General features: G+C 46.2%; 1 protein-coding gene across 1 annotated transcript in view; it reads right to left on the bottom strand.

Moving 5' to 3' along the window:
* LOC139765856 (glutamate receptor 1-like) overlaps positions 1-14,712 on the bottom strand; it is a 1,264,866-nt gene that overhangs the window by 59,883 nt on the left and 1,190,271 nt on the right. Inside the window, 1 exon segment of the mRNA XM_071693701.1 lies at positions 895-1,032. Within this exon segment, the coding sequence (XP_071549802.1) occupies positions 895-1,032 (138 nt within the window).

Below are 14,712 nucleotides of genomic sequence, written 5' to 3'. Positions count from 1 at the left end.
TTTGCTTCGCATCACTGAACGTGTCTGAACACCTGAAGGGTCTAAGACAGGACTATAGTTAGCCAACCTCTCGCAGGACTTGACCTTTGACCTGACCTTGAAGGACTGAGTCGAAGTCCAGGCCATCATCCCAAAGAGTCGCATCGTTGTGTTCGAAGGTCGTACTGTCGTGCTAAAAGGGTCGTACCACCGTGTTCAAGTGGTTCAACTATAGTCGAGTACTGAATGAAGCAAATTTGACATTCATGGCATTTGCATGGATCTGCATTACATGCCACACTATCGAATTGCCTTATCCTCTTTCAGATGGTGATTCCATTAAACGCTGCATGTAAAACGTGAGTGTCACGATGTGAGGGGAAATAAAATAGATAGATTCTAGCAGAGAATATTGATTCATAAAGGTTCTGAACTTCCTTTTAGGGGAAAGTAAAGAAAGGAAAGATATACAGGACTGATATCTGACTTCACAAGTTGTTACTATACAACCAATGTATTTGTACTAACAATTCCCTCCGGGAGCATGATTGTACGAGTCTTGGCTCTGATGACCTGGTCTCTGACCTAAACCCTTAAGGGGCCATGTCAGAGACAAGGCCATCATACTTAAGGGGTCGTATTTGCAAACTTAAGGGACAAAACTTACGAAACTTTCTAGACTCATTTCCCTGAACGGATCTGTGATTCTGAAACAATGTAAGAAACTCCCATTTGAAACCTAGCACGTATGAAATCCCAGTACAGACGTGTTGTCACAAAAGGCTTTCTCCCTCTGTCGTCAATAAGGGCGAGATCGAGAACGTCTTCAGTCTCGGGAAGGCACCTACCTCGTCCCTTGTGGTCACCACCACAACACACCTACACCACCACAGTGGAGGTCCTACAAGCACCTACCTTAGCCCTGGCTGCGTCCATCTTCGACTTGTAGCAGAACTCTATAAGCGCCACCAACATGGAGAGCACCAGGCCCCCAGTCAGGATGTAGAAGATGCCAGCGACGTTACTCAGCGTCAGGGCGTTGGTCCGCGTGTCCTGCAGGAGGAAAGAGAGAGAGAGAGAGTGAGGGTGTTCATACAGACCTGACGAATGGTCAGAGTGTCCTGAAGGAGGAGGAGGAGGAGGAGGAGCAAGAGGAGGAGGAGGAGCAGGAGGATGAGGAGCAAGAGGAGGAGGAGGAGGAGGAGGAGGAGGAGGAGGAAGAGGAGAGGGTGTTCATACAGACCTGACGAATGGTCAGCGTGTCCTGAAGGAGGAGGAGGAGGAGGAGGAGGAGGAGGAGGAGGAGGAGGAGGAGAAGAAGAAGAAGAAGAAGAAGAAGAAGAAGAAGAAGAAGGAGGAGGAGGAGGAGGAGAGGGGTGTTCATACTGACCTGACGAAGTAAAGGGTTGGGTTGAGGGGGGGAAATGATAACATGTGACTGGCGAAGTAGCAAAGTCATTAACACAGTGTTATGGAGTCAGCAGGAAGTTAACATAGCTATGGTGAGGTAAAGAGGACGTCAACATAGCCATGATGAATTAAGGAGGATGTTAACATAGCCTTGATGGAGTGTTAACATAGGTTTAATGAAGTAAAGAAGACGTTAACATAGCCATGATCAAGTCATCCGAAGAATTATAACACAGCGTTACATGGAGAACGACAACACAGCCCTGACAGAGAGATTAACAAGAGCTCTGATAAAGCGTTAACAAAGCCAAGTTCAATCCCTAAATCATGACGCAAAATTATCATCATCCTAGCGAGAATCTAATGTAACAAACCCATTATGGAGGTAACTTCACTTGACCCTAAATTTGCACATAAATTTGACCATAAATTTGCGACGTGACCACTGACTTGACCTGTAAGCATCTAGTTTGAGGCTAGGTCATCATACCCAAAGGGTTGCACCACGGTGCTCACTGGGTTCAAACCTTGACCTCAGCGAGGCATGATACATTCCGCCCTTTCATATAAAATTTCTAAAATTTCTCGATTTTTGTGGACTTTTGAAAGACTTATATCAACCTAAATTTCTTATATTGAATCCATCATAAACGATGTATTCTTCGAAGTCTAATTAATAGCCACAAATTAAGTATGTTAATGATTAATAGGGAAACATTCATCAACATGTATCATCTAAAAATTTTGTTTCATAAATGCTCGCGATTTCCCTGCGTTAGCGAGGTAGCGTCAAGAACAGACGAGAGAGCCTTAGAGGAGGGAAAAATAATCCTCACCTGGCTCCTTCCTCTGTTCCTTCTTTTATGAAAAGTGACACAGGAAGGGAGGAATTCCAGCCACCTGCTCCCTCCCTTCTTAGTCACCTTCTACGACATGCAAGGAATACGTGGACAGTACTCTCTCTCCCCTATCCCCTATATATATATATATATATATATATATATATATATATATATATATATATATATATCCCTGGGGATAGGGGATTAAGAATACTTCCCACGTATTCCCTGCGTGTCGTAGAAGGCGACTAAAAGGGGAGGGAGCGGGGGGCTGGAAATCCTCCCCTCTCGTTTTTTTTTTTTTTTCCAAAAGAAGGAACAGAGGGGGCCAGTTGAGGATATTCCAAAAAAGGCCCAGTCCTCTGTTCTTAGCGCTACCTCGCTGGCGCGGGAAATGGCGAATAGTTTAAAAGAAAGAAAAGATATATATATATATATATATATATATATATATATATATATATATATATATATATATATATATATATATATTATCCCTGGGGATAGGGGAGAAAGAATACTTCCCACGTATTCCCTGCGTGTCGTAGAAGGCGATTAAAAGGGGAGGGAGCGGGGGGCTGGAAATCCTCCCTTCTCATTATTTTTTTTTAATTTTCCAAAAGGAACAGAGAACGGGGCCAGGTAAGGATATTCCCTCAAAGGCCCATTCCTCTGTTCTTAACGCTACCTCGCTAATGCGGGAAATGGCGAATAGTTTAAAAAAAAATATATATATATATATATATATATATATATATATATATATATATATATATATATATATATATATATATATATATTCCTATGAGTCCACGGGGAAAATAAAACACGATAAGTTCCCAAGTGCACTTTCGTGTAATAATCACATCATCAGGGGAGACACAAGAGAGAAATATAATTCAGTTGATATACATCGAAGAGACGAAGCTAGGACGCAAGGACAACACCTCTCCCACTAACCCCCTCGGCAATTACCAGAGCCACTGCCCAACGTTCAACAGGGCCTCAGTCACAACCCACAACTTTTTCCCGCGTATTTTCCTGGCGGAGAGGAAGAAAACTTCGCCATGGCGCTCCCCCAGGTGGGCGGGAGGGGAAAATCACCAGTCCGAACAAGTCAGCAGCAAGTCCAAGGACGGTTCTAAGGGCCACTTTGGGTACGGGGAAGGGTCGGTCTGACGCATTTCAGACCCCAAGCAGAGTCCTTCTCCTCCCTCCTCCTCCTCCTGCTCCTGCTCCTCCCTCCCTCCTCCTTCTCCTGCTCCTCCTCCTCCTCCTCCTCCGTCCGTCCGCTGCGTTAGCAGAGTCTCCATGACCTGGGTCTGGGAACAGACGTAGAGAGAGAGAGAGAGAGAGAGAGAGAGAGAGAGAGAGAGAGAGAGAGAGAGATGGATAGAGAGAGACCCATGTAAAAAGAAACTATTCCTGTCTCTATCTGCTTATCTATCCATCTAGCCATCTGTCTATCCATCTATCTATCCCATGTATGCCTTGTTCTAGCGCCTCAGGGACCTTACCCCCGACCCCACACACACAGTCTCCCCCGCGCCCCACACACACACACACACACACACACACACACACACAGTCTCCCCCGCGCCCCCGACACACACAGTCTCCCCCGACACAGTCTCCCCCGCGCCCCCCCCACACACAGTCTCCCCCGCGCCCCACACAGACACAGTCTCCCCCGCGCCCCACACACACACAGTCTCCCCCGCGCCCCCCACACACACAGTCTCCCCCGCGCACCACACACACAGTCTCCCCCGCGCCCCACACACACACACACACACACACACACACACACAAAGCCCCTCGCCCCAGACAGCTGGCTGGCTAACCATCGCTCAAGATAAGAAAGTAAAACGCCCAAGACCTTACAGGGAAGTTCCTTAACTCGGCCTCCATTATAATTAATCAAAGTTAACTTGTTGAAGGCTATTTTTCATCTCTTCTTGATGAAAGTGAAGGGGAGGAACCTTCTCGAACGGGTACAGCCTCTTACATAATCAACTTAGTAATTCATAAAGAAAAAAAAGGGAAACTTATACGATCATCTGTACGTTGTTATCTCCTGATATCCAGCTAATCTGAACCTCAATTAAAGGCAGAGAAGGCAGAGATAACGAAGGGAGATAACGGAGGGAGATAACGAAGGGAGATAACGGAGGGAGATAACGGAGGGAGATAACGAAGGGAGATAACGAAGGGAGATAACGAAGGGAGATAACTAAGGGAGATAACTAAGGGAGATAACGAAGGGAGATAACTAAGGGAGATAACTAAGGGAGATAACGAAGGGAGATAACGGAGGGAGATAACGAAGGGAGATAACGAAGGGAGATAACGAAGGGAGATAAAGAAGGGAGATAACGAAGGGAGATAACGAAGGGAGATAACTGAGGGAGATAAAGAAGGGAGATAACGAAGGGAGATAAAGAAGGGAGATAACGAAGGGAGATAACTGAGGGAGATAACGAAGGGAGATAACGAAGGGAGATAACGAAGGGAGATAACGGAGGGAGATAACGGAGGGAGATAACGGAGGGAGATAACTAAGGGAGATAATGAAGGGAGATAATGAAGGGAGTTAACTAAGGGAGATAACGAAGGGAGATAATGAAGGGAGATCTTATTTAATCAACCATAAATGGACTTAAAGATATAGAACAAGAAAGTAAAATACACATAAATTATGGTTAATGAGCAGAGCCCTAATGAATGAAGTCCTTTGATGAGACAATGAGACGACCGCATTTATAAGCTAACGCTCCGTTTTCTTCGGATATAAGAAGAAAAAAACGGATGTTTCAGGGCGAGTGTAAACAGAACCTGCGACAGTATAAGTGTGTGTGTGTGTGTCAATGAAGCACAGTTTGGACTCAAACGATACAAACTGACGAAAACGTGATCCGTGATTCTAAAATTTCAGGTCGATCGTTTTCCCTGGCGCTGAGAGAGAGAGAGAGAGAGAGAGAGAGAGAGAGAGAGAGAGAGAGAGAGAGAGAGAGAGAGAGAGAGAGAAGAGAGAGAGAGAGAGAGTAACACGCGTATATAGGTTCAAGGAAAAATATGAGGTGTGGGGTATCATTACGCGAGACATGGCCCTCTGGGGGCGACAATGAGCAATGTGTCAACCTATGATATATTTGATCTGTGAATGAGATGCTAATGACGTGAAATTGCTGGTTTCCACCTCAATTACCCTGTTATTCACACAAATATCAATACACATTTCTCCATTTCGGCCACGACAATATATAGATAGATAGATAGATAGATAGATAGATAGATAGATAGCTTTAGATACTGCGTCAGAAGTAGGGGGTATAAGGAGAAGGGGGACACCAAATGGGAAATGAAAAGAAGGAGTGAGGGCGAAAAGCAGGCACGAGATAGTGGACTTGGAGCGATGTGGTATACAGGGAGCGACGTGAGGTCAATGGATAGGGGTAGGGTATATAGATCCCCCGGAGAAAGCCATGGGAAGGTCTGATGGGCCTGGTGGTGGGTAGGGGAGGTTCTGTGGTTCCGGTGCATTACACAAAACAATTATGATCTAGAATAAATGTGGGCAAATGAGGGCTTTTCTACGCCTGTTCCTGGCACTACCCCGCTAACAGGGGAAACAGCGAACAAGTGTATGTGCGTGTGTGTGTGTGTGTGTGTGTGTGTGTGTGTGTGTGTGTGTGTGTGTCAGCTGTGTTACTGATTTTCAGATAAATTTTTCCTCTATATAGATGTATAATACTTTTATCATCAGCACACTGAATGTATCAGCAAGACTTCAAATAAAGACTTTTGCAGATCAATCTTAAGTCTAACTCGGATGATATCAGGCTTTCCTGGAATTCTAGGCTTTCCTGGAATCCTTCTAAAGGTTTGACTAAATCATCTGATAACGATATTATGTCTTAGACCTTATAATTGTAAATCATGAGTAGTTATTCTTTAGGCCAAAATCTACTACCGTTTACTTTCCAAAATCAAAGTTACCCGAGTCATGAAAAGAAAGTTTCTGAATCTAAGTTATTCTAAGCCTTGAATATATGGTGTCTAAACCTACATAATCATTCATAATCACGTAATGGTATAGAGTCATAAGGATATCTGATCCTTTGCTAGTGTTTTCTGATCCTCGCTTCCTCACCAGCTGTACATTCCTTCCATCATCGGCTAACCACGCACTCCCTCCCTCACCAGCTCATCCACCTCTCCTCCCTCACTCCACTTACCATATCGAGACTCCTCCTTCCCCACCAGTATGATCAGACTTCTCCAACACTCGATCCCCCTCTACTCCAACAGCTGGACACCATCTCCCTGCCTACCACACCCTTCCATTCCAAATGCTGACACCTCCTTTCAACGCATCACCACCTGCCTCCTCCTCCCTCAACACTTCCACTCGTCTGACCCGTAGTTATACAATCAGTTAGGGTGAATCCACCCACCAACAGTGGTAGCCAAAGCCAGCAACTACTGCCAGGTCTTGCTGGTCAATAGCTGTGTTGCCGTCCTGGATCCCAACTATTGACTATTCATGAGCGGAAGCAGCGACAGGTGGCCACGTCCTCGAGAGCCATCGTCAAAGCCAAGCAAGACTGACTCACTTAAGGTCGCTTGCCCAACGAAGACTCCACGACGTGTTCCATGACGCCCTAGTGCTTAAACCCCATTGAGTCTGGGAAAACCTACCATGAGAATACAATTTCTCCTAACAATGTTGACCTCTGATCAAGTAACCCTAGGTAAACTGCTGGTCGTTTAGCATCACACCCTCAATAATGGTGCTATTTACTAACAAGCAGTTCAAATCTTACAGGACCGTCCAGCAAGGGCGTGTCAAAATCTTACAGGACCGTCCAACAAGGGCGTGTCAAAAGACCAGCTCCGTTGTCAGCGTAGAAGGGCTTCGTGTCAGGACTTGCTTCGAACCGCAGGAGTTAGGATGTGCGAGAGGGAACGAGGACGAAGCAAAACGGGATGGCGGTGAGAGCTACGGTACAAGGAGGGAGGAGGGAGACCAAGGAAGACTTAGGACGCCTTCGAGGAAGGGAGGCTACCGCTGGAGAGCTGAGGGAGACGTGAGGGAGGTCCAGGTGGTCGGCAGGGAGGAGCAATGGCAGTGTGAGGGCGAGAGGGAGAGTAAGGGTGTGTGGGGCTGTGGTGTGGGTGTGTGGAGGGGAAGGCATGTGGTGTGGGTGTGTGGAGGGCTAGAGTAGGGGTGGATGAGGCTATGCTGGGGGTGTGTGAGGGGCTATGGATGGGGGGTGTGTATGAGTGGCCGTGGAGGGGCAGCATAACGAGGGAATGTGGTCGGACTTGTGAGGAGCTGTGGTGGGGGCGTATGAGGAGCTGTGGTGGTGGAAGCGTATAAGGAGCTGTGGTGGAAGCGTATGAGAAGCTGCGGTAGGGAGTGACAGAGGAGAGAGGTTGTGGCCGAAGTCGAAGGTAGATGCGCCAATCTAGCGCAAGCTGTGAGGGTGAGGGTCAGTAATAAGGCTTAGGGGGACACAGGCGATGGTCAGAACGAACTACGAGAGTTGACCCCCCCAGTAACGACCGTCCTAACTAATCACCTGGGGAGGTGGTTAATTAAGACCGACGAAGACTTAGCTGCAACATGCACTTGACGACTCATACAGCATTTAAAACAACTTATATAATCCTCACCCAGTACATAATGTAACTATCACATTCTCATTGGCATATAATTACCTTTGAATAAGTAAACGAGCCACGACTTAATGACCTACAACAACTACAGAAAACGACGAACCAGAGTCAATAACTGAAAACCATCTACAATCACTAAAGAAAATCAATAACTGTAGAATTACCAGTTACAACCGCTCGTACATTACCAATTACAACATGAACAACCACTTACACTACCCATGCACAGTGGAAGGGCAACGAGAGTAAATATAATCACCTTCGAATACAGTGGAAAAAGGTTGTAAATAAGAATATCCACACACACACACACACACACACACACACACACACACACACACACACACACACACACACACTGACTCCTATCCACCTGAAACTAGGGAATGTAGAATGACCTACAAAATAGTCCTCACATCCACCTACAGCACCAGTGAATAACTACCAACAACTAATGAAGCATCGTCTACAATAACCAGCACATACCTACCTACAACCACTCACTCAAAACCACCTACAATATTAAGGACTCAGCATCTACAACCAATGATATACGAGTATAAATATCTGCTACCACTAGCATAAAAACACCTATAACCATTAATGAACTACCTTCTACAACAGTCTATAACAACTACATCCATCAAGATTCAAATGAACAGCTGATGCAATGACACCAAATATTCATTTCAAAGTATTTTTCTATCCTTTTTTTTTTCTCTACAAGAAAGAATATATTTCTTTTTCCCTGTAATTAGATGGAGGTGCCTTCCTGGACCCCTTTGCTGAAAAGCCAAGCCGAGGTGATTGTAGTCAATTGGTTTTAAAACTTTCTTAATGTTTGTGTCTTTGTAAGACGAAGGAAGTTTGGCGAAGGTGTAACTTAAGTCTTCTTGACTGACAATGACCATCTTTTTTTTTCTTTTCCCTTCCTCAACCCTCAAACCGAGAAGCAGAGGAGGAAGAATGACTTGTTTTTATCATATTTTTTGGGTCTTAATAGAACATCTCAACATCCCAGATGGGATGAAATTTCCAAAGCTAAATTTTTGGAAGCATACACGATCCCCCAGACTGGATGAAACGAGTTCGTTTACAAACATAAGGAAGAGGCGTCAGGGGGGGGAAGGGTCTGCCTCCTCTGATTAGCATTGAAATTGGGCTTTTGAACCCTGTGGAGACACTGCTGTTAATTTCACCGGTTGTCGCAAATTAAATACAAAATTCATGCCAACGTCTGGGAATACAGATGCCATCAACATCACACTCTAAGATGCTCTTGAGATATGCTACATAATGTGAAAACACACACACACACACACACACACACACACACACACACATACACACACATGTATATATATATATATATATATATATATATATATATATATATATATATATATATATAACACACACACACACATACACACACATGTATATATATATATATATATATATATATATATATATATATATATATATATATATATATATATATATATATATATATATGAGGGTACATGCAGCTACATATATCCTGAGTGTATACCACAACAGACCACTGCTTATATCAAATGAAATACAGTTGAATAAACTTCATCAAAACATGTTACCGACAGATCATGAATATAAAGGTGACAATATGAGTGAAAAAAAAGTGTTACATCTATTCTATATAGCAGTTACTTATATACTGATGAAGGAGACGAGGAAGAAGAGAGGAAATCTGTAAGATTCATGGGTTTCAAGCACAAGACAAGAACTCTAATCTATAATTTAGATCGAAGGTGTTCAGTCGCTGCTTGCAAGACTACACCAGGCTACGAGTGAGGGTCGTGTATATGGAGTCAACACTATATCTAGTACACACACACACACACACACACACACACACACACACACACACACACACACACAGTGAGCTACAATGGTGGAGCACAAAACTGGAAGAGAAAAAGGAGAACTTGTATACCTGTCATGTGCTTCTGCAAGCAGCTTGAGACAAGACAGCAAGACCACCACCTCCCGTTCTCTGTTCCTACCTAGTCCCTACCTGACTGACACACATAAGACACTTAATTAGTAAACTTTTCTGGGGCATTAAAAGGCAATTACTCCATCTCCCTCGCCTGTTGACAATCCTTCAAACCCGACACACATTCCTTTCCTCATACCCTCCTCATCTCTCATCCTCATCAGAATCTCGTATTTCCCCTCCGTGTCATCATCACAGCCAGGGGTGACCATCCTCTGTCAATGTCCCTAGGGTTACCAGACTCCCCTAGCCACAAGAACCACCATTACCATCGCTCTTACTACCACACTACCACCACACTCTCCCAGCTGCCTCTCTCTCTCCCTTCTACCACTTCCAGACCTACTATCTCAGGTTCACACTCTGTCCATGACCATTTTACCACAATTTTCCCTGTTTACTGTTCACCATCTCTAGTCAACTACCACCACAAACACCTTACTTGAATTCTACCACCACAATCAGCAGTAGCCTCAACCCACGCAAATACCATCAACACCACCACAATCACAACTTCCCCCAATACACACACACAACACCACCACAATCACAACTTTCCCCCCAACACACACACAACATAAACATGACCTAAGCAACGACCTAAGCAACACCCATCATATTTACCACCAACATAATCCCACCTCTACAATACGCGACACCATGATACCTACATATACCCATCCTGTACGACATTCCCTCACATACAACTGTGAACAAGACGGGTGTCGTACATAACACCATCACCAACATACCTTCTCCACCAAGACCAATTCTCCCATCCTATCCACCAACGCACCCTCATACACGACACACTTTACCATCACCATCCAGAGAATCCCTTCACACACACACACACACACACATACACACACACACACATACACACACACACACACAGACACACACAACATCAACAACTCGAATATAACCTCCACAACAACGTTCATCACCGCCAATAAAGCCCACTCACAAAACCAACAACGAACAAAAAACGACTCAATGCAATTTACTCCCTCACCGCCAACCCAACACACTCATCCCTCACACGTCCATCACCTTCACCAACATAATCCCTCTACACAAACACACACACACACACACACACACACACACACACACACAGTCGACCAATATGAACTCGACTCCCATACCAATCACCTCCCACTTACAACCCACCTCTACAACTCTTCCTTCATATCCCTCCCAAACACAACCAGCAGACCAGCCAGCCCTTCCAGAACACATCATCATCCAGGATAACAAGCGATCTCACACCTCCTCAACCCATGCCTGCTAAACTCCCACGAAAACTCACACCCTCACGATCGACCACCCTCTGATACCCTATGATGCGCGACAACACTCCCACCTCACCTCCCCCTCCAGCAACAGCCTGTGAACTCCTCCTTGAATCTCATCCCTTTCCAGAGCCACCAGAGTCCAATCATGTCACGGCACATCTTCCAACCTCCCCCTCACAACTTTCCAGGACTATCCAGTACTCCTTCAACATCTCTTCCAGCACTAGTCATAACCCCCCCTCCTCAAGTTCCTCTAGCGAAACTAATCACCCGTTCCATACCCTCCCTTTCCAGAACTAGGTGAGAACTCATTTATTTCCTCTTTCGAGAATTAGCGACGCCCTCCTATTTCCCCTTTCCAGAACTAGAAACGATCACTCCTTTTACCCTGCCATACCTTTCCACGCCCCTTATCACCTCTAGAACTAGCCATGTCCCATTATTTCCCCTTCAGAACTACCCATTACTCATCATTTCCCCTTCCTGAACTGGCCACGACCCATTATTTCCCCTTCAAAGTTCTCCATGACCCATTATTTCCTCTCCCATTAGTAGCTATCACCCCTTATTTCCTCTCCCTTTAGTATTTCTCACCCCTTATTTCCTCTCCCTTTAGTATCTCTCACCCCTTATTTCCTCTCCCTTTAGTAGCTATCACCCCTTATTTCCTCTCCCTTTAGTAGCTATCACCCCTTATTTCCTCTCCCTTTAGTAGCTATCACCCCTTATTTCCTCTCCCTTTAGTAGCTATCACCCCTTATTTCCTCTCCCTTTAGTAGCTATCACCCCTTATTTCCTCTCCCTTTAGTATCTCTCACCCCTTATTTCCCCCTTTCCTGGCCTCGCTACGTTCCCTTATACTCCCTTATATACACTCGCCACTCTCCCTACCTGGACAAGCACCACACCCTTCCCTCTCTCCCTGCTAACTGGTGTCGCCCATCACCTGACCCTTGACAGGTAATGGTACACTGTGTCCCCCCCATCCCCTGCTGAGCTCAGCATACCCATCCCTCCGCCAGTAATTGCGTTGCACCTTTCCATTATATCGGCCCCCCCTCCGTCGCTCGGGATGAAATATAGCCCAGCCTTCAAAAAGGTGGTCTTAAAACGACAGTCCCCCTCGTAAATCAAGGTCCAGCATACTTTTTTCGTTTTCCTTTTCTGACCCTCAACCCGCTGAGGTACTCGGATTCGATCCTCCTACCCTTACCCCTTCATGTTTCTCTCCTTACGTGATAGAATCTAATTCCCCCCTTTACCTTCATCTGTCTCTTTACGTTATAGATTCGAATTCCACATTCCTTCATCTGTCTCTTTCTTTATAGAATCTAATTCCCTCTCTTTTGGCATCAAGATGCGCCTCTCACTCTACTGGATTCCATTACACCAACGCTTTCCCCCAGACTCTATACTTCTATACCCTCGCGTCGACACATGGGGGATGGCAGCCATATGCACCGAGGGAAGATTTGCTCGATCTTATCTTCGTTATCTCTGAGGAAGACTGTAGACGGGGCAGTACAAACCTAGTGACACAAACTAGAGTTAAGCTATCGTCTTACACTCTCCAGCACACTGGCTATCCTTCCGGGGCTGCAATATGTGAAGTGACGTGGACCTCCTTGCTTACTGGGGTCCTGATGAGGTGGTAATCCAAGGTTAAAGGTGCAATAAGCACAACCACCACGACTGAGGGATGGTAGAAAAGAAATGGAAATAAATATAAACGCTGCGTCCACAACGGCTTTCCACTCCACTTAAAATAATTGATGATTCCTTTCCGTCTTGTGACTCTCCTATCTTATCTCCTCTCTTCCATTTTCTTTATTCTTCCCTTCGTCTTCGATACGCACGATTTCTTCACAGTTCACCCTCTTTTATCATCCCCTACATCATTTTCTTTCTTGATCATCATCTCTTACCATTTTCTATTTCGTATCAAGTTCATGCGATTTCTGCCATCTTGATTCTATCCTTCCATGAAACATTCGAGTTTTCTCGCGTCGAGAGAGAGAGAGAGAGAGAGAGAGAGAGAGAGAGAGAGAGAGAGAGAGCGAGAGAGAGAGAGAGAGAGAGTGAGAGATCCTCCCCCTCCCTCCCTCACCAGCCTGGCTCCACTCCACAGTAACTCTGATGACGAAGGGCGACTCCTCCCTCACTCCCTCCCTCCCTCACTCCCTCCCTCCCTCACTCCCTCACTCCCTCACTCCCTCCCTCCCTCACTCCCTCCCACAATCAGAACACTATTGACCAATCAAGGGGTTAAATGGCTCCTTCAGCTGACGAAGTTTGTTGGGCTTCTACCCCCCCTCCCCCCCTCCAACACACACACACACACACACACACACACACAAACACACTGTAATGGTTGAGTGTGGGGTTGTCCTGTGGGTCTAGTATTTGGATGGTGAATTTGGAAGGTGGTTGCTGCTGGATGTGGTAGATGGGTGTATGGTAAGTGGGTGTGGTAGGTGTGGTACGAGGGTGGTGGATGTGGTACTGGGCTAGTGGGTGTGGTAGGTGGGTGGCGGGGTATGGTACGTGGTTGAATTACGAGTGATCGCATCGCTTGAAAAATATTTCCCCATGGCTTCCCTTCACTGCCGATACCACTTCATCTTTTAACTGCCATCACCCTTCTCCCTCACCCTGCTGCTCTCCATCACCCTTCTCCCTCACCCTGCTGCTATCCATCACCCTTCTCCCTCACCCTGTTGCTCTCCATCACCCTTCTCCCTCACCCTGCTGCTCTCCATCACCCTTCTCCCTCACCCTGCTGCTCTCCATCATCCTTCTCCCTCACCCTGTTGCTCTCCATCACTCTTCTCCCTCACCCTGCTGCTCTCCATCACCCTGCTGCTCTTCATCACCTTTCTCCCTCACCCTGCTGCTCTCCATCACCCTTCTCCCTCACCCTGCTGCTCTCCATCACCCTTCTCCCTCACCCTGCTGCTCTCCATCACCCTTCTCCCTCACCCTGCTGCTCCCCATCACCCTTTTCCCTCACCCTGCTGCTCTCCCTCACCCTGCTGCTCTCCATCACCCTTCTCCCTCACCCTGCTGCTCTCCATCACCCTTCTCCCTCACCCTGCTGCTCTCCATCACCCTTCTCCCTCACCCTGCTGCTCTCCATCACCCTTCTCCCTCTCCCTGCTACTCTCCATCACCCTTCTCCCTCATCCTGCTGCTATCCATCACCCTTCTCCCTCACCTCTCCATAAGCAACTCCCTTCTCCCTCCCTCTACCAACTGCCAAACACCCTTCCTCCCTCACCCCTGACGTTGCCATCACAAGCCTCCAAGATCGTACCCCCAATGACTTCACCCTCCCCCACTGCCACCGACTGACGCCCTTCACCCTTGCATACCCACACCCACACCCTCATCGCTCCTCACAAACAAGAGAGATTATTTCCTGACACGTAAATATTAAGAAATAAAAAAAAACATACACGTG

This window comes from Panulirus ornatus, chromosome 56 (genome assembly GCF_036320965.1).
Source record: "Panulirus ornatus isolate Po-2019 chromosome 56, ASM3632096v1, whole genome shotgun sequence".
Lineage (NCBI taxonomy): Eukaryota > Metazoa > Arthropoda > Malacostraca > Decapoda > Palinuridae > Panulirus > Panulirus ornatus.
This window is presented reverse-complemented; position numbering and strand designations above follow the sequence as displayed.